Source organism: Branchiostoma belcheri, unplaced genomic scaffold, assembly GCF_001625305.1.
Source record: "Branchiostoma belcheri isolate BF01 breed outbred unplaced genomic scaffold, Haploidv18h27 scaffold14, whole genome shotgun sequence".
Taxonomy (NCBI): Eukaryota; Metazoa; Chordata; class Leptocardii; order Amphioxiformes; family Branchiostomatidae; genus Branchiostoma; species Branchiostoma belcheri.
This window is the reverse complement of record NW_017802824.1, coordinates 1,007,524-1,031,858: the sequence shown is the minus strand read 5'-3', so window position 1 is coordinate 1,031,858 and position 24,335 is coordinate 1,007,524. Positions and strand designations below refer to the sequence as shown.

At 40.8% G+C, this 24,335-nt stretch overlaps 1 protein-coding gene across 12 annotated transcripts in view; it reads right to left on the bottom strand.

Moving 5' to 3' along the window:
• Positions 1–431: 431 nt before the first annotated feature.
• LOC109464656 (sestrin-1-like) overlaps positions 432–24,335 on the bottom strand; it is a 56,919-nt gene continuing 33,015 nt past the window's right edge. For 6 of the 12 annotated variants that reach the window (XM_019761678.1, XM_019761686.1, XM_019761684.1 and 3 more), the window contains 10 exons: positions 14,010–14,039; positions 11,366–11,536; positions 9,917–10,099; positions 8,223–8,432; positions 7,464–7,602; positions 6,917–7,053; positions 6,219–6,245; positions 4,777–4,886; positions 4,099–4,324; positions 432–2,700 (listed from right to left, as the gene is read on the bottom strand). In XM_019761678.1, the coding sequence (XP_019617237.1) occupies positions 2,614–2,700; positions 4,099–4,324; positions 4,777–4,886; positions 6,219–6,245; positions 6,917–7,053; positions 7,464–7,602; positions 8,223–8,432; positions 9,917–10,099; positions 11,366–11,536; positions 14,010–14,039 (1,320 nt within the window). In that variant the 3' untranslated portion in view covers positions 432–2,613. Of the gene's footprint in view, positions 2,701–4,098; positions 4,325–4,776; positions 4,887–6,218; positions 6,246–6,916; positions 7,054–7,463; positions 7,603–8,222; positions 8,433–9,916; positions 10,100–11,365; positions 11,537–14,009; positions 14,040–14,554; positions 15,179–16,395; positions 16,472–20,609; positions 20,797–24,335 lie in introns of those variants that run through there. The other 6 variants (XM_019761685.1, XM_019761690.1, XM_019761687.1 and 3 more) reach the window with 6 other exon arrangements.

Below are 24,335 nucleotides of genomic sequence, written 5' to 3'. Positions count from 1 at the left end.
GTTGGTGTCTTTCATGCAGCCAATTTTCTAAATCTAAACCATTTTCTAGATCTAAACCGTTTTTGGAATGCTACAGGATCATGTAGCCACTCTCCAAGATTAAAAAAAAATCCCCAAGATAGAGAAACATCATTCACTAGATGAAGGATACTGGCATGGCACTCAGCAAGCTGAATGTGGTTGACCTTTGCGACTGTAGATACACAACAAAGGTCCCACAATGCACTGGGGCCAGCTGCAGGATGAGAACACCATGTGCTCCTTTGATGATAGGATAACTGATTCAGACATTAACTCAGCCTTAAAGATAGATAAACGTTGTTTGTATCTAAATTTACATCTAACCTACTTGCACTTCCGTGTCGTATTATCTTCCTACTTCTTAAAAGTGTTTTACCTTAGCTCGGCGTCTAAAGGTAGAGCATCAAGACTTGGGTTTGCCTTTATTTCATAGATATATTTCTTATAAATGCAGCATGGGATAGCGCAGACAGGGATTCTGGGATGGCACAGAGAAGTGGTAGGTAAATAGAAGTGACCTTTAACATCTGACCTACATACCCAGTGAACTTTAACCTCCAACTTTCTTTATAAACTCAACACAAGTCAATCTTTGGCAACAACTTCCACAACCATGGCAACAGTATAACCTCCTGAACCTTTTATGTCAAAGGTCAGATGCCAAAGGTCATTTACAGGCCAATCAAAATCTAGAGAGCGCTAAAATAGAAAACCTTTACAAGTATTCCAGCATCTGGAAATGAGTATATAACATGTCCCTTATACACAGGGCAAAATTCAAATTTACAACATTCTTAATACTCAACCTGGCTTTAGTACACATTGTATACATTATTATTTTTCATTTAGTGAGTCTAATTTATCCAATTACAATTTCTCATCTTAAACAACAGACAATATTGAACCTTTGGGTGCAATATGTCCAACTGTGTCCTTGCATAATTAAATGTCTGTAGTTGAATTCTGCAAACTTTCTGCATCGCCTATCTGTCATTTTCACAGTCTGTTCCATACAAAAGTCATAGCTGCTCGGCGAAGAAGAACTTGAACTAAAACATGACAGAACCTTACAATACTGATGTAACCAGTGATTCACACTAGCACAATGGCTTGGCACCAAAGCTGGAGAATGTCAGTGACGTGGGCCATTTCTCCCCTTACAAACAACAGGAGCGGAAGGTTCATTTTCTTATAGTTAAACAGCAAGCTTTTTCTTTTTTTCTTACCCTGCATGCAATATCTGTTTCTGGATACATGAAACACACAACACCTTTTCGTCAAGTCTTGAACATTTTGGAATCCTTCTTTTTTTGCTGTTGAATACAAAATACAACAGATATACAACTATTTTTTTATTATTTTCCACTGCTCCTGTGTTTGCTGGAAGAAATGCCAAAGTTTTTATTATTTTTTTTTACTAGATGTGTAGAGTATAGGATATGCAAGGGTGGTAGATGCCCCAAGATATACATGGGTGCATATGGCCCTGTATGTACATGGGTGCATAACAGCCCTAGACTATGCAAGGGTGCAAAACAGCCCAGACTTTACAATGCAGGTGCAAAACCGGCCCAAACATGACAGCTGTCAATCACAGCCTCTTTAACAAGAAGGCAGCAAATGTGTGTGAAATTCTTTGATTATTTTGAAAATCTCAATGATATGTACAACATGACTGGCCAGGCTTGGCACCCCGGTATTTACAAAGAGGGATATTTGACACAATCAGATTTTCATTCATTACTAAAATAAGGAGGTTTGATTGGCTAAACCTCCTTGCTAATTACCTGTAACAAAATGAGGTATGCATCAAACATTGTGAACTATATATAAGTAAGAAGCACAAGGATGGACGGTTCGTACTTATCAATCCTTCAAGAATGATTGACAGCTGTCAGGCCAAGTGACGTATGCACCCCCCATGCCATAATCAAGGAGACTCTGCATCATCCATTGAACAAACTTAATTATTGCCACTAGAAGCTTTGGTGACCAAGACCCTTGGAACAATGTTCCTTACTGTGTGCCAAACCCAACCCTCACCCCCAACTGGTAATGGTACACTCCATAACGTATGGGTGTGCAAACTGTCGTGGACTGAACTATCAGTGTATGAGGGGTTAATATATTATGGAATACCAGGTACAAATTTCAGCCATTCTAGTCTTGTTCCTTCCTCTACCTCCTTGCTTCATCCTTGTAGTCTTGTTTAGGACTAATAGGAGCACATCCAATCTGAAATGTTGGATTTTGTAGTCTCTATACAAAGCCTGTGTCTATAAGCAGACATGAATCAGTGCAGGGATCTCAGCTTGCTTGGCACACATGCAAGAACATTGTCAGGTAGTCAGAATAATACAGGGCTGCTGGTTGCTGTACGTGCGAACCAGGCAGGGTCCCCCAGCTTACGTCATATACTTCATGATGGCGCGTAGGGCGTACAGAAGTTCGGCTTGCATACGGGCCTCCAGGACCATGATGCACACATGCACCTGGAGACAAACAACACAACAGAGACACCGACGTCAATGTTTTTGTTTGCTTGTTTTTTTGGTTTGTTTCCACGATGAAGGCTGGACGGTGGGTCGGGCGCTACATCATGTACCTCATGATGGCACGGAGGGCATAGAGAAGTTCTGCCTGCATGCGCGCCTCCAGGACCATCAGGTTTACCTGCACCTGTGGGGGGAAACAAGCGGGGGTAAGTACATGGCAGGGGACCTTACCGTAACACCTTACATTAGAGGTGCTATTTGGTAAGTGTAGGTTTGGTATATTTGATACAATGTTTAGTTTTGTCAGTTACTGTTATTGACCATCAGAACTCGGTGGCTATTTCATATACAGTGTAGCTAGTTCATACAGACAGGTTTTTGACAGGACAGGGAACAAGTAAGAATTTTCCTTTCAAAAAAATTTGCAGCAAAACATTTGATTGCTACACTTTTTCTTCTATTAGTACATTTGTACTATTCCTAATCTACTCACTAAATGATTGTTAGTGGCTTTTCAGAATGACATTCATCAGAACATGCACAACATGCAGTTTTGGTCCTGTTCGTGGATCTAGGAATCATAAAAATTTTTAATGTGATTCGAGATGCAGAGCTTGAAACACCAAAATGTAACTCTATGTGGGTTAGTGCAGGTAAAACTGAACTTCCACACCCAGGTATTTCTGTCTGATGTCTACCTGCGACTAACCTGCATCAATCCATACAGGGTACAGGGTTTATATACACATGTAGGTGTAGCTGGATTTTCTAAATTTCTGTTTTGATTGTTATGAAAAGCAAATATAATATACCAAGAGCAATGGATTCTTAACAGTTTTCAATAAAATATGTATGGTTCCTAAAATCGAGTGGTGCATAATATAAACTTTTCAAATGAAATAAATTTTAAAAAATATTTCAAGCCCTGCATTGTGTTATGCATGTTCTGGTTGTGCAAAGTGGTGGTTAGAACAATACAGATCCAGGCATGCCTGCAACATTAGCTGGGACACTCCTAAGAAATTAAAAGGTTAGATTTATTGAGATTAGTGAGGAGAGACTATACCAATAGGTATCACAATTATAATAATGATTATCTCTCAAACTGTTAGTTTATATTCCAGAAAGGAATATAAATAATATTATCAAACTTTCTGTAGCACAAATTTGCTTTCATCTGCAATCAGAATCCGAAAAATGCCAGGATCTTATTGGTATAGCCTCTGTCAGAAATTGCATCATTCAATTTGTTACATACACATCAGGCACAGACAGATAGATATCACACAGTGCACAGGTAAGAACTATGGAGGAATAACGTGTACACTAAATAGAGAGATGCACTGGGCACTAACAACACAAGACATGTTATCAAAACCACACAAAACTGAGCAATAGGTGTTCACCAGTTACTACAATATTAGGCAAAACAAACATAGATGCTGTCAAAGACAGTTATGACATCACTGCAGAGAAAACAACTTGCTACTTGTTAATCTACTGGAGGGAAAGATGTGACAGAAGTTAAAACATTCAACAGGACACATGAAATATCTTAGTGTGGATGTCTGAAGGCAGGTACCTTTTCTGAATGTTTGAATTCCTTCCAGAAGTTGTCGTAGTCCTTGCGTGTGGTCCTCTCGGGGTAGCAGGTGACCGTCTTGATGAAAGACTTGAGCCTGATGTCCAGGAGCTGGTTGACCTCCCCGTAATCGTAGTCGTCGTGGAAGATCCCAAACATGCAGTGGATGTAGTTCCAGATGGCGGCACGAAGCATCGACGTGTCCACGTCTTTCTGTGGACCCATTCTGCAGGAGGACGGAAGCAGAAACAAGACTGAGTAAAGAGACTCTTTATTTCACAACCAAGTCTTTTTATTCAGCTGACGTTTCGGTGACCATCTGTCACCTTCCTCAGGACACTTCTGACTGGTTCAGACTGCACTGCAGCATAGGTGTCGCTGCTATAGATGCATTCCCAACTCCTGTACGTTTGGGACCACAGTGTAGATACAGTTCCCAGTAGCCACACAATCATGTATGTGTGGATGTATATTGTATGTTTGGGAATGCATCTTTAGCAGCGACACCTGTGATGCAGTGCAATGCATACATGTATGTGGACCAGTCAGAATTGCCCTGAAGAAGGTCACAGACGGTTACTGAAACGTCTTAGTAATACTTAATGCATTCCTAGTTGGTGAGATTGTGCCAACACAAACTTAGCATGATTGCGGGGTAGTATAACGTGTGACACCTACGTGTAGTACGTGAGATTGTACGCCATCCTGAACTTGTCGTCTAGCAGCTGCCCAATGTCCGAGTACAGGCGGTTGACCAATGAGAAGCCTTGATCCTCCCACGAGTAGTCCTGGACAAACATTAGTTTTTAAATTTTCTATCAGTTAACAATCCCAGAATACTTCATTCTGTAAGATATACTGATGATATTGGCTACTTCTTCTGACAAGTACTTTTTTTAGATGTGCAATATGCTACATTGTAACTTGTACATGTACATGTACATGCCCATAGCCAGGGTTTTGCTTATTAGGGGGGTTCTATCTATCTGAGGGACCAGCGAGTGCAGCAGGCACAAGCTGTCTAGGGGGGTCTGGGGACATAAGTCACCAGAAAATTTTTAAAATCAAACCCCCTGAAATGTAATTTTCTGCAGTTTTGACAGCTTTTCAAAGGAAAAATTTCCTTCATTTCATTTAATAACAAAGTGAGCAGTTCTTCTAGGATACAAGCCCTGCTCGTGATACGAATCAGTTCGCCTTTAAAAAAAATCCTGGGCATTAAAAATGGACCTTTGAGCCCCCCTGGCTATGGGCATGTACAAAAATGTCTCATTCACTCATTCAATGTTACCACAGGCATTGGTGAGTACAGAAAGCTGGACACATCCCTACCAAGGAGGACTTAATGCACAACAAACTTAGTACTGTGGAACAAAGCTGATGTTTCTCTGATCTAAAAAGAAATAATGGTTAAGGACGTGTCTGAGAGGATAATGGGTTAAGTATAAAATCTAGCTCAACAAGAACTTTCAATGAAAAAACGTGTGTGTGTGTTATGTGTTGTCCACATTCAATTAATATGTAGGACAGATACTGCAAAATAAAGTTCAACCACAAACCTAGCAGAGGTGCTATATACTGCATACACATGTGGCTAATATGATTTAACATAATTATAGTTATAATTACACAAAAGTGCAATATTGAGGCAAATAGGACATTGACATGTATTGCTGTAACCAGCAGACAGAAAAGACTTGGAAATCACAAAGATGGAGCAAAAGAAACAGACGGAAGCAGAAACAAGTCTGTCTGTTATTTACGAGCAATATTAATAGTTTGCATATCTGGACAACCATTCAGAACAAACTCCACTTGACACGTGTGTGGCCAATCATACACTTGTACTGTATGTGGTGTGCAACTGCAATTATACACCTGTAACTTTACTTAGCAGATGCTCATGCCAATGATCATTCTACTTAAAGCAAGCTGCATTCAAGCTAAATTTTGTGTTATCTTTCACTGAGAGATGCTCCTTTCCTTGTGGTGATATTAATATGCCGTAAAACATGCTCTAAAAACATCACTTTTTTTTTCGACCATAACAACACCAACAGCTTGACATGCCAAAGTGAAGGTCGAGTACAGAGGTCAAAGGTTGAGGAAAAGGAACATACCCTAAGCCAGCCTGGAGGGGCTTCCATCTCCAAGTGGCAGGGGCAGAGCAAGCAGAGTGAGAATGGGTTGGGTTGTCAAGACAACAAACCAGCTAAGCCCTTTTATCCCCAAAGTAGAGATGCTTCAAACCCCCGGCATACCCTCGGGAAACCCCAACAGCTTTCAAGACAGAAGACATTCTCAAGAGAACCAAACAACATTAAAGGAGTAGTGACAGGAAACATCACATTCACATTGCAATAACTCGACAAATGGCATGCAGGTTTTATGTGAACATTGGCTGTCTACAGACCTCAAAGCTTCTATATATTGTAAGTAAGCATCTGGCTAGAAGTAAAACCTTTCAAACGTTCCTGACAACACTACTTGAATGTGTGGTCCCACCATGCAGAGGTACATGTACTATTTGTACTCCACAGGAACACATGCAAGCACTGAGGAACACCAGACAAACTTCACAGGACTAACAGGATACAAATGCCTTTTTTTCCCTTATAAGGGCACTTGTAATCAAACAAGTTCAGATTTGTGCTCTGTATGTGCTCTAGTATGGCAGGAAAACCAGCTGGTGCCCTTAAAGTTAAAGGGGGCTGAACCTCCATAGGGAAACAGGGCAAAGCTGACTCCTTAAAAAGAATACATGTCTATTTGCAGGTAATCCCTACATTTGACACCACCCTGGTGCAGGGCAGCTCACCTGTGCTCTGAAGGTGGGGATCGTTCGCTCCTCCCCTCTTTTGGCGAAGTCCTCGTAGTGGAAGTGGGGGTCGTCCCTGTACTTGGCATAGTCCGACACTGCGAGGCACTCTGAACAGGCACTTTGGCCTGGTAACACTGCAATGGTAAGCATCAACAATTACACTGAAGTTAGGGGAGAGTGCACGCAATCTAATAGGGGGGAGTCTAGGGGCAAATTTAGGATTTTCAAGACTTATACATACATGTACAATGTAAAACACAATTTCCCACATTTTGAATCATGAGGTTAGGAGTGGTTGGTGGTGGTCCTTTGGATGTTTTAAAACTTTTTTTTCAAGATTTTTGTCAATGTTGTGTGTCAAGGGTGATCATGACGGATTGGTTTAAATATTTTTCTGGTACACGCCACAAAGTTCCTGCAACTGACTGGAAAGCGGGTGCTGACTAGAGCCATTGATCTAATCCACAAACGGTCAATACTAACACTCAGAAAAAAACAGAACAAGCGGTCAGAGATTAGGGTGCAAAGGTGAAAGGTCACTCACACTCCAGACTCTGCTTCTCGACTTTTTCGAATCTCTGTTTCATCTCCTCCTGGCTGATCTCCTGCAGGTCTGCTGCTTCCTGGATCTTCTTCATCCGATGCATCAACATCTCCACCCCCGGCTCACTGCTCTCTAAACTCTGCACATCAAACAAGAGTTTTTTTTTTAACAGAGTGGTTCAATGCAAGGCCTATATGACCACTTCTCGGCATTGAACTAGGAATATGAGAGAAACATGGCTATGTCAAGAGATGGCGGTGAATGTTTGATTTGAAAGCCTGTAGATTGTAGGTTGGTGGGAAACACTTGTCAGGGAGGTAATTCCAAAGTTTGGCCGTACGGCGAAAGAAACTGTCACTGTAAAAAGAAGAAGGAATTTGGACGGTGAAGTTGTTGCATACTTATTTTGAAAGTTCATCTTTTTTGCATGAGGGATTAAAGAGGCCATCTACATCAGGGCATTACAACCATCCCTCAACAGAGACGGGGGGCGCCACAGACATTCTGCATGTGTGTTATCTGTGTGATGTCATGGAAGCGGTGGATTGCTCATTTCTTGACAAAGGCTGGAGTTGCACAGTTGACCCTGACTCAAACCTATATTGTCCACACTAAATGGTTTGTATTTGACTACGATTTAGTGTTTAAAAACATGAAACCATAACTAAAATACTGTACAATAGTGTGAATCTATATTATTTGGTAATACTTATAATTACGAAAAAGACAGATATTCCATAGTCACTCCGCCATACCCACCGAAGCGACACTGTTGGAGTGGTGTGCCTCTACGTCGTTGGCGCCCTCCGACAGCGAGGCGGGCTGTAACGTGTGCCCGCACTCGTGGTCGATCTCCAGGTTGATGCCGGTGCCGAAGACGAAGCTGGCGAGCGAGTGGAAGTGAGCGAGCAGCACGATGGCGTGGACCAGCTCCGACAACGACCAGCTGTCGTTTCCTCGCAGTAATTGCTGTGAAGAAGAAATTCCATTATAGACAAAGATTTATTCTAACGGTGTTGCTCAATGCAAGGCCAAATGAGCACTTCTAGGCATGGAGCTAGGTAACACTACAGACGTACATTTTGTGTATAAATGTATGATTATGCCAAAAGATGGAGGTGGATGTATATTCTAAAACTTTAGGACTGTATTCAGAAGGAAAGCATGTGTGGGAGGGAGTTCCACAGTTTTGCAGTCAGGGGAAAGAAGTTTTTGTCGTCAAAGGACTTTGGAACAGGAATTTTGATGGTTTGACAATGTGAACTATAGGAGAACCTAGTGGCCCGATGAAAGGTTCTGAGTGTGGTGGAATGGGTATTACATGTACATGTTCAAGTTATTCTGAATTTCAGCCTAAAAATCTCATGTCTTATAAATTACATGTACACCAATTGCCACAAATTTCTGCTTGTTCTACAAGAAAAAAAGGAAAATTAGAATTTCAGGATTGAAAGGGATACTTGCATATTCATGAAACGTCTGTACCATTACGTAACGTCTGTCTGACAATCAAGGGCAGCTGCCAAAATAATGGTGAAGTTCTGCAGAAAATTACTAGATGGCACTGCTGCATCATCTCTGCATGAACAAGTCCCCCTTTTGTAATTCCTCTAGTCCTCAATCAGCCATTGTATTTCTGAATCTAAAATGCATGCGGACTACCAAGTACACGTAGATCACAACATACATATTCTGTGCTAATACAACGCAGCTGGTAGATTTTAGTCAGCTCATCCAAATTAGCCTATGGGTATGTATATTGCTAGTCTTTAAAGTAAAAATGCATTGTCTAACCCTATACCCTGGCGACAATGCAGACAAACAGCTGATAATCAGGCTTTCAGCTGAACAACTGGAGTAAGAGATCATCTCCAATTACACCCTAATGCAGCCAGTACTACCAGGCTTTTACTTCAGCAACTAGAGCAGCAAATTGGTCCCACTTCATGATCACAGCTCCTCAATCCCACAAGCTCCTCTGTGCACAGGCTAATATTAGAACACCCTGACCCACTTCAAACTGGGCAAACTTTCACTAGTAACTGGATCCACAGTTTAAACAAAGCCAATTTCCACCAGACAACCAACTAGCAGGGATACATAATCCCTATAGACAGTGGAAAATACCAAGTTCCAGAATAGAATTTTTTTGGCAAAGCAGGATGCCCACGGCCTCTCACAGGCACTGGTATAGTGCTTGTAGAGCAAGAAGAGATTTTGGAGTAGGTAACATGGGGTAAAAAGTCAACAATCTAGATGTGAAGGTTTTCCACTTGTTGCACAATGGCTTACTAGTAATTGGCAACTCCCATGTGTCTTATGTGTAGTATGTTGTCACATCTAAGTCTGGAAGTAGCATTTCTAGGTCTTGCCCCTAGCTTAGTTCACTACTCACCACAAAGATAGAAGATGTTCTAATTTGTGGCTGTATATAAATTGTATAATTTTCTCACCTCTATGTGTTGTTTGGTAATGAGCCACGGTCTGTGTGCCAGGATTTTGTTCAATTCGCACAAGTTTCTTAGCTTCTGTGGGATGTAGTCCAAGCCCTTCAGCCAATCAGGATCGCCGTCCTGCATGAGAAACTCGCTTTCCTGCAGGTCTACCAGGTAGCTGCACTGGTGCCTCGCTGCCGCCTGGGGAGGGGGGCAGAACATGGCAGTGTTAGCATCACTGGCTTTGCTATACCGTATATACAATGTAATATTATAAGGTTTTGCTTGTGAACTCAATGGAAGCACAAACACTATATAGGCAAACCTGTAGAAGTGACCACCTCTACATGTCCACCTGGCCATTCTGACCACTTTTTTTTTGCCAGATGAGCCGAAAATGTCTATAAAACAGCTAGCGGACATTGGACATTGTCAAAAATACTGGACATTTTTCAAGCATTTCTAAGAATGTCTTTCTAGTGATTTTACAGGGTCTTTTTTGGGAGGACTTGCTTGTTGTGCTTTTCATTGTTCACAAAGTGTCTGTCAGAATGTCTTTAGAAAAAACTGTGAAAACTCACAAGCACTACACAAAACCAAGGCAATTAAGAGGGCGGGACACAATTAATTAACAGACAGGTGCTAATATCTTTATAAGTACGCATTGTGTTAAACAAAGGACTGTGTCCTAGGGGTGTCCCCACCTGACGTGTGAAGAGACTATGGATATAAAATGTCCATCTTGGGTTATTTCGATGTTGTTTCTCAGAAACTATGTCTACTTACTGTTCAGGCAACATGTACATACATGTTGTACATGTAATGAATTGGCAGAATATTTACTAAGTACTAGTAGACTTACCATGACTCCTATGTAGTGCCTGTAGTCCTGTGGTAGCGGCCCGTCCATCCGTATAGCAAGTAGTGCTGCATTATGAGTACTACTACTACTACTACTACTACTACTAGCAGATGTTCTACATACCATGACTCCTATGTAGTGCCTGTAGTCCTGTGGCAGCGGCCCGTCCATCCGCAGCAGGTAGTGCTGCATTATAAGTGATACTACTACTACTACTACTACTACTACTAGCAGATGTTATACTCACCATGACTCCTATGTAGTGCCTGTAGTCCTGTGGCAGCCGCCCGTCCATCCGTAGCAAGTAGTGCTGCATTATAAGTACTACTACTACTACTACTACTACTACTACTAGCAGATGTTCTACTTGCCATGACTCCTATGTAGTGCCTGTAGTCCTGTGGTAGTGGCCCGTCCATCCGTAGCAAGTAGTGCCGCATCAAGAAGTACTACTACTACTACTACTACTACTAGCAGATGTTCTACTCACCATGACTCCTATGTAGTGCCTGTAGTCCTGTGGCAGCGGCCCGTCCATCCGTAGCAAGTAGTGCTGCATTATAAGTACTACTACTACTACTACTACTAGCAGATGTTCTACTTACCATGACTCCTATGTAGTGCCTGTAGTCCTGTGGCAGTGGCCCGTCCATCCGCAGCAGGTAGTGCTGCAGCCGCAGGAAGCTCTCCAGGTACTGCGGGTGGAAGCCCATGACACTGGTGATGTTCTCCAGCCGATTGTTCTGCAGGAACGCGTCCACAAACAGCTGTCTGGTCTGGAAGGGCGGCAGCGAAGGAGGTTAGCTTTTACTCGACAGGAAAGAAGTCTCCAAATACCACCTGCATAAATATGCACTGCCAATGCAAGTAAAATTGGACACAGGGTTTGAAATACTTGGTGTTTCCAATACTGTAACAGTACAAATCACTTTATATGGGCGATAGCAAAATTTCGCAGTCTGAGAAAAATGGACATGTTCGTGGAACTATATGTTCGCAGAGGCGGCAGGTGCAGAAGAACGAAATTCGGTGAATTATTTGTTTGCGCTAATGATAAATTTGTGGTACAGAAAAGACCACGAAAACCGTGAATATAAAAGTACCAAAAAAAAAGTGATTTACAGTAACTTAAGTCTCGCACAGAAAACATGACTTGCATGGTGAGAGTGCAAGAGTTGGTATTGCCAACCCTGATTGGAGCTGTGTAGGTGCTTCTGATGTCTACCGGGCCTAACGGCTATGGTTTCTCGACAATTTTTTAGTAGGTGCTTCTGATGTCTACCGGGCCTAACGGCTATGGTTTCTCGACAATTTTTTAGTATGATCCATACTTTCTAAGTTCTAAGTGTTGTAAGTAAAATTTGTCTGGAGCAGGTATGTAGAAAAAAGAATTTTGAGCCCTGATATGGACACTTATGAATAAATTTACTAACCAAATTTAATCTCACTATAACCAATCAAAACTATGTAAGGACATTGAAGTTATAACATGCAACATAAAAGACCATATTTTTGTTAATATCAAAATGACTTTTTTTTTCAAAACAACAGGTCATTGAACTGGCTGATATATAAACATGTCAATATGGTCAGAACGGCACTGTTTGGTTGGTAAATATGTCACCTCCTATTGGCTACTATCTAAACAAGATTGGCAGACCACACAAAGCAACAGGTCATTTAAACAGGTGATATAGGACTGAGGGGGGACACAGTTATATGGCCAAGGTTATGCAATAAATTTGACCAGTGAATGTTGCTGACAAAGCCAAGAAAATTCAATGGTTGCCATTATTACATACATACGTAAAGTAAAAGACCAAGATCCTTCTAATTGATCCTTCTTAACATTTCTTGATAGCCATTTAAGACATTTTAAGACTGTATAAACCAGTTTATCTAAATTGACCAATGGCATGTACTAATCCAAATCATATGGATTGTATATTATCAGAGTAATACATTGGTGTTGTTGTTTTGAACATACATGTACTCCTTATCTTTTATTATCTCCATCTTTTAGTACCCCCCCCGGTATAGGGTACATTTTCATTATATGAACATTAGAAAAAAGAAAAATGCTTCAAGACATTTCCTGACCTAAAGCATATATGGAATTGAAGTCAGGGCTGATGGCTTCCCTCTTCCCTACATGTAGCTGTTAGTAGGCCAGGGTCAGAGTGTAAATCCCTGGTGGATTACCTGGCCTATGTGTGACCCAGGGCTGTCTGCAGCTCTACATTTTTGTCTGTCCCTTCCAGAGGAACCTATGCCCCTCCCACCTTGGAAATATTACTGTAATTCCTGACTTTTTTCGCGGTACTTTTATGTTTGTGTTTTTTTGCGGTCACTTCTGCACCGAAAACTTGTCATTTTAAAGAATTTGTCAACTTTCTTTTTTCTGTACTCGCCACCACCATGACATACATGTACAAATGTATATTTCAATGCGCACCCCCATTTTCTCACACCACAAACTTGCTGTTGCAAAAATACAAATGCGTTTCCTGCATTCAAAGGGCAATTTTTAATTGTCTTTGGGTGAAGTTTTGTGCCAATGATGACAGCCTGATGGAATTGTCATAGAAGTTTGATTTTTGTTTGTCAATGGGGACAGAATGGTAGAAATTTGTCTGTCCCCAGGGGGAAAATTCCAGAACAAGGGATGGCTACTGGACAGGGCGCCATAATGCATGTGAAAAACTTGCCTAGGGGTCAGTGGCCCTGAACTGTGGTAAGTCACCTCTGACTCCCAGGCAATAACTTCATGTACTGTCACAGGCAAGCTGGCTGCACCAATAACCCACCAGTTTTGTCAGCCTTTCAGATCCTCATAACTTCATCTCTGTTCTTTGTAAACACCACGTAATTCGCACAATTGGTACCAGAATGACTACAGCATTAGTTTTACATGTTGGCATAAGCACTTTTGTCTGGCTCATTATATTACATTACGGGGACTGCTAGACACTTGTTGGCTTTATTTTACGTGACTGACAATGTCAGATAATGTCTAGTTACATGTAGCTGTAACGTTATGTGGCAACTTAAAAGGTAAGGTTGATATCAACATCAACAAATTCTTCTTTAAAAAAAATTACTGATAACACAAACTTTTGATAGACTCAAAAAATTTCTTACACTGTATGTACCTTACACATATATATTACAGATGAACATTTTTTTGTATTTTACCATGGAACAATTTTACAATAAAGACTTGAGAGGACATTTAAACTGTGACCTTACCTGTTCATCATCTGTTTCTGGTGGTACAATCTGCAAAAAACAGTAAAGAAAAGAAACAATGTGAGCTCAGGTGTAAGATTTTAATCACTTCCCGTGGGCAATTAGAAAGGCTAAAGGCAAAACGTGACATGCACATTGATCAGAAGTACATTGTCAGAGGACCTGAAGACAAGAAGAATGTAATAGATCCTTTAGTTGCTGTAAAAGTACAAAGGTACATTGTACAAAATGTACATGTAGATGTGAGTGTGCGTGTATGGGACAGGGCTCTAGCCAGTGCCCGTTTTTTCCATCACTTTCCAGAATTTTGTGGCATGTGACAGAAAAAAAAAAAAAACAATCCGTCATCCTTGACTGACAAAATTGACAAGCACTCTCCACAAAGGTCTGATCATAAACCTGGGCTGGCAAAAAAAAGTTGGCTAGAGCCTTGGTATGGGGTGAGTGGATAGCTCAGTATACCAGTACGTTGATGATCTAGTGGACATGGTATGTCTCCACCCATAACGTAACCAAATGTTCTTCATGTGCCTATGGAAACTTACCAGAACTACCGCCTCCCCGACCTCCTTCCAATAACTACCCGGTAACTCTGCACACGGAATGAACGCATTTGGACTCCGGTCAACCTTCGGCAAGTCTGCAATCCTTGCAGCTCCGTCCCCTCTCATGACAGTACACAAATGTAGACGATACTTTAAATGTTGCTGAACAGATTAGTCACCGTCTCTAGAACAACGTGACGTCCGACTAGAGGCACGTTTCTTGAACAGAATTCACTGAGAAAAACTGCCACCTGACAAGAGGCACACTCCTTGAACAAAAGTCACTGTCTTTAGAAAAACGTGGCACTTAACTTGAGGCAAGATTCCTGAACAGAAGTCACCGTCTTTAGAAAATCGTGCCGCCTGACTAGAGGCACGTTTCTTGCCCCGGGCTGAAAGACCAGCTGAACTCCAATGAGCCTTTGGCAAGGATACTTATGAGAGAACCCTGTAACTTTCCATTACAGCATGGGAGAGTCTGTCAGTCAAAGAACATGCCTGGAGGCAAAATGACACCCAGCAGCTAAACAACGCTCTTTCCTATTGGTTCTCCTCAGGCTCCGGCAGAGAAAATCGAGATAGGGACGAAGTTTTGACGTCCTAAGTGGTGAATTTTTGTCGCGATATGGCTTCAGATCTACGATGAGCGGCGGGCATGTGCCATAAAGAGCGCAGCTCCTCCCACTGCCCGCCCCGAAGAACAAACATCGTGCCCCAGATATCAGGAATCGCCCAATCAGCTGGCCAAATATGCCAACTTGTTTTCCCTTCATCCACACAAGTCTGGCCTCACACCAGTCTGTAAAAACAAACTTACCAGATCACAGTCTGCCAGGTCACTGACCTGTCTTCTCAGACACCCATCTGAACATTAACATAAAGTGTGGCTAAAGTAACAAAATGGAACAAATTGCAAATTCTTTCTCTGCTAGGGCAGCATGACCTAGCCTAAGCAATCTCAGCAGGTTATGTCAACACAAGCAACTGTTCCCCTTTGTCACTACAGACACTGGATCAGCTGCTCTAAATGCTTGCAGTAAAAAACTGTGACCTGTTAGAAACCCGATAAGGGTAGGAGTGATTCCTTTTACAGCAAAGTGGCAGGCAGCAAAACAGCGGAAACTGTGGTTTTTGCATTCCTAGATGTAGATCAGGTAGTTATGTCAGTGGCAACATTGGAGATACTTGAGAAGTAGTACTTTGCTCATAGCGAATCCCCGATACTCTTGAAAAAAACAACAACAGTATCATGATTGTTCCAAGCAGATATATCAAATCAAGGACCATATGTCACTCTGGTTAGCCTGTATATCACAGTATAGCTAGAATATTTGATCAGAGTCGTGCCTGGATTTTCTAGCAGGAAGAACAGCTTTGCAGAACAACACAACATCCAACACTAACAGTCCTGTGCAATGTAAACAACCTAGTTTCAAGATCCCTGAGTGTTCAAAAACAGCTTCTCATTCACAAAAACAAACCTATTCGTGAGTACTCTAACCCACTAACCTTTCTATCATTTGCCTAGACAACTTAGCCTGGATGCCAGACCCATAGCACACTAGGCCAAGTTATCCTGTGTGCAAGGCCTAGTGTGCTATGGGTCTGACATCCAGGCTAAAACAACAGGAATGTTGCTCATTGACAATGTTACTCATTGACGAGTCTAACACATTGAGCTCTCTACAGATAGCTGGTTTACTGCAAAAACTCGAGTGGAAGTTTTGCCCTTTTTGGCACACAATGTTCCATTGCACATACATGTACATGCACAGCATCAAGCAAAAACGCAACTCTTTCTACAACACAGTTAAAAGAACATTACATGTACAAGTACCCACCATGTGATCGGAGGTTCCCAATATATAGAAAATGCACATAGACCATGTAGTACTGTGCATACATAGACTTTGAAAAACACTCTTCAGACATTTCTGTGCACCATATTTAAATCAATGCGTTTTCACAAAATGTGGAGTGTTTAAACAGGTGGTGTTCACATTGAACAGTGATTGGCCGAGGGACCTCCCTGTCAGTGGAAATTTCCAGTCCTTCCTGGTCTGATTTAGTAGACCGCTCTGATTGGACGGTTTTGGAGGCGTGTCTGAGGCGTTTCTGGGCACTAGACCATGTCGATGATGGATACTTGCCAAGAAGGCATTACCCTTTTGCAGGTTCAAGGTCTTTGAGGTCCATGTATAGATGTACAGACTAATCTACTTCTCAATTTTAGAAGAATGATAATATGATATTATCCTCAATGTAATAATGATGTAATTATAAACAAGGGAAAAACTGTAGATTTTATCAATGGATTTATATAATGATAATGCAGAACATTTTAGGTACTAAGCATGTCAATGGACAGTCTATACAACACTGGTAGTCATGTACTTGTAAAAGTTATGGTAGGAGCAGGCACTTACTGTAATGCAACAAACATATCTGCTCACAATACAATAGGAGCTATAGTATAAGACTTGTAACTAAATGTTGGTCAGAGCTTAAAATAGTTAAAATTTGATTATAATATATAGTTCACATGTACATGTACATCAGAAAGACAGAACTGTCTATTCCTATTGCTGTAACCAAACATACATTTACATACCTGTCTGATATTACTGATATGCCAGTGCGGTATACATTTGTATATTTTCGTATCAGAATGACTGACAACAACCATGGCGATGGGCCAAGGAACTCAAATGAAAAAAGCTGAAACTTAAAACTAGTACCAACATTTCCAAGAACTGTTCCCCTCATGATGACTCCTGTGTCAGAATCTCAACTGGAACCTTCTTTCAGTCGTCACCTCCAGAAACTAAAATACATGTCGCTACAACCAATGACAACCTGGTACGTAAACAAGTTGATGTATTCACCTTCATACTGCCCGTCACATTGACCTTTGTCAACGGACGTCAGGACTGACCTTTGGATTTTTATTTCAGAACATGCTAATTCTGCTTCCGATTGGCTAGGATTGGAAATGTACACGTCAACCTGGGATGGTTACTGACGGTCAAGCTTCGTCTTTTGACTTTCAACATTGACAAGAAGTAGAGCTGTGTACTACCTAAACCCACATTTAGGTTCAAGTCCGGATTTAAGTCCAGAGGTTTAGCTTCAGTTCTGGACTCAGAAGTCTGTACCTGTCATATACATAATTGCATGTTGACAACCTTGCATGTTGTATGGGCAAAACTGTGGCCACACAACATGGAGGCCGACAGTTGATGATGCCTGATGGCAATGTTTTTTCTTTTTACAGCACAGATTTTGCAATCTATGGAAGGTTTTAGGTGGTTAGGAAAGAAAAGGGGTATGTGACATGTTTTTTGTGTGATAAGTCCGGAATCAGTTCTTGACTTTCAGTTGTTTTTTTTTACTTGAACCTAAACATTTTTACAAGTCCGGAATCGACTACAGCACTATTGACGACTGATGTGAGTCAAGGACTCTTTGACCGTTGAATGATTTTTATGACATTTTATGAGGCTGTTATATAATGCGGGGCTTGTTAATCCACATGTCAGGTCTAGATCTGACCTGGACAGGATAAAGCTTTTTTTTTTGGGAGGAATGTTGGCAGATTTCCAAAGGTCTCTCTGATTGGTCAGAATGGGAGGTGTGTCTGGGGGAGTGGACGTGATGGAAAATCTCTGGCTTGGCTGCCATCCTGCCAACCTGTTTATTTTTGGGGGGCTTTGGTGTGATGTCCTTTTCTGGACCTGAGGGCCAAAACAGCTGTCAGCTAATGTCTCCAGCTGGTACTGTGACAGAAGCACGTCGGGGGCAGAACGTACTGCGCCTGTGCAGAACCCTGTATTTTCACGATTTTCGGTGGATTTTTGGTCAACACTGCATCAGAATTTTGACTGTTGCAAAGGATAGCTTTTCCTACATAACCTTTGGAAACTACAGACGGGGTGTTAACCTTATATGCACAAATAAACCTTATATGAGACGTTCTGCCGAAGTGCTATGCACAATATATTACGGGTTTCCCGCAGGTGCAGTGCGTTCTGCTGACGTGCTTGTGACAGATACTGTGTAACTGTGGCAGTAACAAGGACAACTTCTAAAGATCCTTCCATTTCTCTAAGATATACCAGTAAAAGGACATTACATGGAAACCTGTGCTGTTTGGACTGCAACATATACACCTGTACACTAATAAAAAGTAAGACATATACAGACATGTACATGCAACGCATACTCCCTTCTTTGGTGTATATACGAGTGGGATACAAGGCTAAAGGCAGCTCTGTAAAAAGGTATGTAATAGCTTTGAAGCTGATTTGCTTGACAAGTGTAACTTGTCAGACAAAAACCACCATAGTTTAATCTCCCAACAATGTAGAACAATTCATGCATGGTCCGAGCTTCAGCTCTAGTTACCAATTACCTGAGTCAGGTGTGCAAACCCTATGACACATTAACTTTTGTCCCAGACTCGACCTGCCAAACTACCTTTTGATAAGCAATGCATTCAGCCATGCTCACAGCCCAGAATGTGTTACACAATCTCCCCCAGTCCACACATGTCGGGGGCTGATTGGGCCTCTGAGCAGTTGAAGGGCTGCTGGAAGTGTGATACAGTCGGGCTAACTCAAATCCTTCTGTATTAATTTTGTATTTCAAATTTTGTATTCATTGGCAACGATACATGTCATTACTTGGTCAACACAGGCAGTCTCAGGGGGTAACGACTCTGACAAAAACAGACATATAAAATGAGTTGTAGTAATTTAAAATCTATCATTTGTTAACATTCTTACTAGTGAAAACTGAGGCCAAGGTGACTTTTCCAGAGTACACATACATGTATATACATACTGTATGTGTAATTATTATACAAATAAAACTGTATTGTTACCAAGTTGATTGGGCATAGTCCACTACAACAACTTGCAGCTGACAAAATGACACGCTTCACACTTTGAAAACAGTGATGTCATACATGTACAATGACATCAGCTTCTACCAATCACGAGATTTCTGTTATAACAAACATGATCCAGGATGAATGTATGTTTGCTGAAAACAGTTTTCCACTGTGCAGTATTGCAGTACATATTGTACGTTAGTACTGGGCCGAGATATTCAAATGGTAGACAAACAAGACATATGCATGTCAACAAAAGATGGATGGGCTCTGTCTTCATGGTGCTAAATATGAAAACGGTATGATGAAATCATGTAGCCTCAATAAATATCAAACCATCTCAAATTCAGGCTATTGGTAGGAATGGACTACTAGTACTAGTAGTGGTCACAGCACTGCATTGTATGCTTTATAGGCAAAAGTCCACCACTCCAATGTCAGATAAAGAAATTCTTACAAATAGCCCAATACTTTTGGGTATAGTCACTGTCAATATCAAAAGTTGAATACTTTGATAATGAATACAGACATATTTACAGTTTGTAATCACCATGATACAGCCATGGACCAGACTATCTTATCAATGCTACATGTAACTTCTTTTGACCTTTGGCTACATATAATTTCCTCTTTGGGCCAAAGTTGATCCAGATACCACATTGGAGAAATGCTTGTACCAGTATTCTGGCTGTGAGAACAGCTGGAACAAAACCTTTGACATCTGACACACTGAAGGGGACAACAGTCAGGTTACACATGTGCAGTAGCTAGGATTGAAATGCCAGAACAACTACGAACTGTAGGAATTGCAAAAGCAGGCATGGTTTTCCAATGTAAAATCATGCAGACTTGGAGGTTTCAGAGGGACTCAGTACTAGAAGTAGAATATCACAACAGGATGGGATAATTCCATGATGTGACAATCATATAACCAAGGATCAATACCAGAGTACAATGTACAACATGTACTAGTACAGAACACCCAGAACAGCACAGCACCTAAAGATCATGTCTATAAAATATATTTTAGTCAAAGAACAAGGACTTTGGTTCTGAAGCTGAAACACTCAAGCTAAAGGAAGTGAAACTATGAATGCAAATACATGTACTACTAGAATGAACATGTGCATGCATGTTCAGCTTACAGTAGCAACCATCCCTTACCATGCCCACTGACACAGCCACTCTCCATACCAAATCCCGGTGTGACTCTATGGTGTCTCCTGGCGAAGGCTGTGAGAATGATCTCATTACTAGTCCTGGCATCTTACTTGCTGTCCCAAAAATACTTGACACATGCATGAGCCCTGCTACATTTGCAGCTCCCCCTATAACCTCAGTTTGCAGGCCTTCCAGATTGCATCATCACCAGGGGGACTTAAAAATATCCACAGAACTGTCCTGATTGGTCGGTTTCTGTTGCCCGGTAATCACCTCAGCTGAAAGGGACAGTTTGTACTGTGCCCACAACACTCCTCTCCTCCTATTGGTCCATTTAAATAGGGCAGGTGGCTAACACTAGAGAATGTTGACTTCATCTAGTTTAATATTTAACTTGTCTTCTGCTTAATGACAAGGTCGGAATAGCAATGAGTCAACTGTTTTTACCAGAACTGCTGACATAAAATTTGTACAGCTGATGCATTTATGAAACTTGCATGATTCAAAATAAATTGATTTATAACCTTTTAAGATATTATTTCAAGAACTTTGGAAGCTATGAAAATGTTGCACCTTTCTAAGTGGCAAGTTGTTTGGATTTCAAAGAAAAAGACAGTACAGTTACAATCTTTTTTTAGCCCACACCAACAATGCCTCTGTCTCATTCTGAATGCCCAGGCACAAACTAATGACTTGTTACTATGGCAATGTCACAATGCTATGATGCCAGTGATGATGTCATGTGACCAGGTGTCCCAGATTACAGGTGCGTTGGATCAGTGCTGGTTTTTTATCACACCGTTCCATTTTTCTCAGTATAGGAAAGACTGCATGAACTTCCACAGGTGTACATGACAGTTATTTGTTTTACTTACTTTTGAAATTTCAGATTTCTCTTCATTCAACGCAGCATGACTGTTGCAAATAAATTCTTTGAGACAAAATTACAAATATTTGTGGATTGTTAAATGACAGTGGTTTATCCATGAGTCACTGCAGATTTGAACAGGAAGGTTTTATTTCAGATGAATTTTGGAAAATTTCCAAACCCCTCTGTGATTGGTCAGGTTGAAAGGTGTGTCTGTGGGCGTGAGGCACCGGGCCTCTTGCCAGAACCTTCAAGTTGAGGTGCAAGAAGAAATAATTGCACTGTAAATGTAATGCTACCACTGGAACAGTAGAGCTACTGTATGTATGTCCTTTCCACTCCCAATGTTTAAACTAAAGGGCAGAGAGAAAAGGGATGCCTTGTCATATACTGTTATCACTAAACTGTATACAGTGTATATTATAATACAATGTAGTATCCATATGTATTCTCAAAGTCAACACTAAATGTATTCTCAAAGTCAACACTGGCACCAAGTTCCAACAGGCCATCTCTAGTCTACACACATTTGTAAAAATTAAACTGTTCAAATAAGACAAGAAGTCTAAATTATGTATGAACACTGGGACATACTTACCCATATACTAGCAACCTCGGGCTCCACACACATTGTCAAGTGATGCACAGTACAAGATCAAAGCTCTGAGGCAAGAGGCAATCAATGTTTACCAACGATACCTGCAGGCTCGTCTACTAGTATTGATCTAGGCAACAAAGACGCACCAAGCAGCACGTAGGCAGAACTACTTCATTCTAGTCCCCTAATGTGATATGGCAAGGATACAATGTACAATGTATACGTCTACCTGACTCTAAGGGCCACAAGATTTTGAAATTTAAAGACTTCTAGGGCCAGGCATTGTTCTACCCTGTAGTTCCTAGGCAATTTTTGATTCATTGTACCGTTGTGATAACTATTATTATTATTCTAAAAAAGTGCTCATCATACTTTTAATACTTGAAGCTATAAGCTGACACAGAAATGAATTTTCAGGCTTACAACACCGTCATTTTTTATCAGTTAGCAAAATATGTTGTGACCAGTGAGTTTGATAAAGAATGATTGATAAATTCTAGTTGTGAAAACTAATTACGAGTATTTAGTCTATTTTTCATATTAAACCAATGATTAGCAAACAACGTAGACAGGAGTTTGTACTTTCTCAAATTTTACTTCACCATACTTTACCCTTTGACTCTAGTAGGAGGTGGACTACATGTGGTACACTTGTTTGGACAAATGCTTGTTCGAGTAGACATTACAAGTAATATGATCGGATTATCAACAATCACAGCTTATGACAAAGTTTGTCTCCAAGTCTAGACAGGGAGGGGCGAGACAGTGTTAAAAAAATCTGAACCACTGAATTGTAGTTATATACTATGTACATCCAATTTGGGTGTTTTATGACATTAAAGCCTAATAACGCTCTGGCAATCACATACTTATTCTGATGTTAGCTTAGCTGTGCATACAGAAAGTAAAATATTTTATGACAGTCAATGTCAAGAAAATTGGTAGGTATATAAACCAAAGAAGAATATACGTGTTGAGTGGGGATGGTAAAATTGCCCTATTACCCCTACTTAGTTTTTTAAACGTGGTTGTATCACAATAGCCGCATTCATTCAGGTTGGTCACTCTAGAAGTAGGACAAGGACGACACTGACATGTTACTAATGTTTGGCTCTAAGTGTGTTTGGGACAAGCAAATATCACCATAGTACCACCACCATCCACCTAGCACGAGTGGGACAAGTCTATTATCCTCAGGGGGGTTGATATCTAAGTCTACATTTATGATCTTAAGACATAGTTCTTGCCAACTGTGGTTAAAGCAGCTATTTCTCACTAAAATCTTTAAGTGTATGCGGACAAGAAAAGCCTTTAGTATTAAGGCCTCTTCCCAAATTATGCTGTTTAAGGAGTATTAGTTTAGGCTTCTTAAAAATCTACCCCCTGGTAACAAGGGAAATGGTTTGTGCCATTATTAATTGACATGAAATAATCATGATATGTATATATTCCTCTAGAGCTCTTTGAAAGGGTTGGGGTGCAGAGTAGGTAAATAAAGATATATACGGACATACTGAAGGCTCTAGGATCTTAAACATTTTATGAAGTACAAGCAAACCAATCACAATCACTGTTCTTTAGAATCTGACTTATCGTATGTAAGTGGAGTGACCTTTCTCCTGACACCGTAGCATATTTGATCAACCTTTACCTTTGTACCTCAATGGGTATAAAGCAATAAAGACATATCTTCAATCAAGCTTAAGTCTACAATCTTTAAACAGTTGAGGACATACATGTATCAAGCAAGTACTTGGTGTGAAAAGCCTGTAAGACTTGGGATCTAATTTGAATTGAAAGGTCTATAGATTTTGTCAGCCGCAATGATTTCTTTACTTACTCTCATTGAATACTTTCATGTGCTCTTGTCCTGACAATGGGATAGACTAAAGGCTAATCTAATCATATCAAATGTTGTAGAAAAATGTGGACTATATAATAACAAAAGGTTTCAGTTACTATCAGAAAGATGTCCTCACCGTATATGGTACGACAGTATATGTATGTGCAACATGTAACATATCTACTGGATAATCTATTTCTTTATGTACACAGTCCCACCTGTTCTTTAAAGAGCATACAGATTGCCCTACCTGGCCACCTTGACAACACCCAACCTAGGTGGGCTGTTTAAACTTATGCCACCTGTAATAAAACACAGGCGACCTTGCACATGTAGGTGTGCAAACACCTGTCTACTTCAGGTGGTTGTTTATCTTAATCTATCTTCAACATTACGATCATGACCCTGGAAACAGCCTGT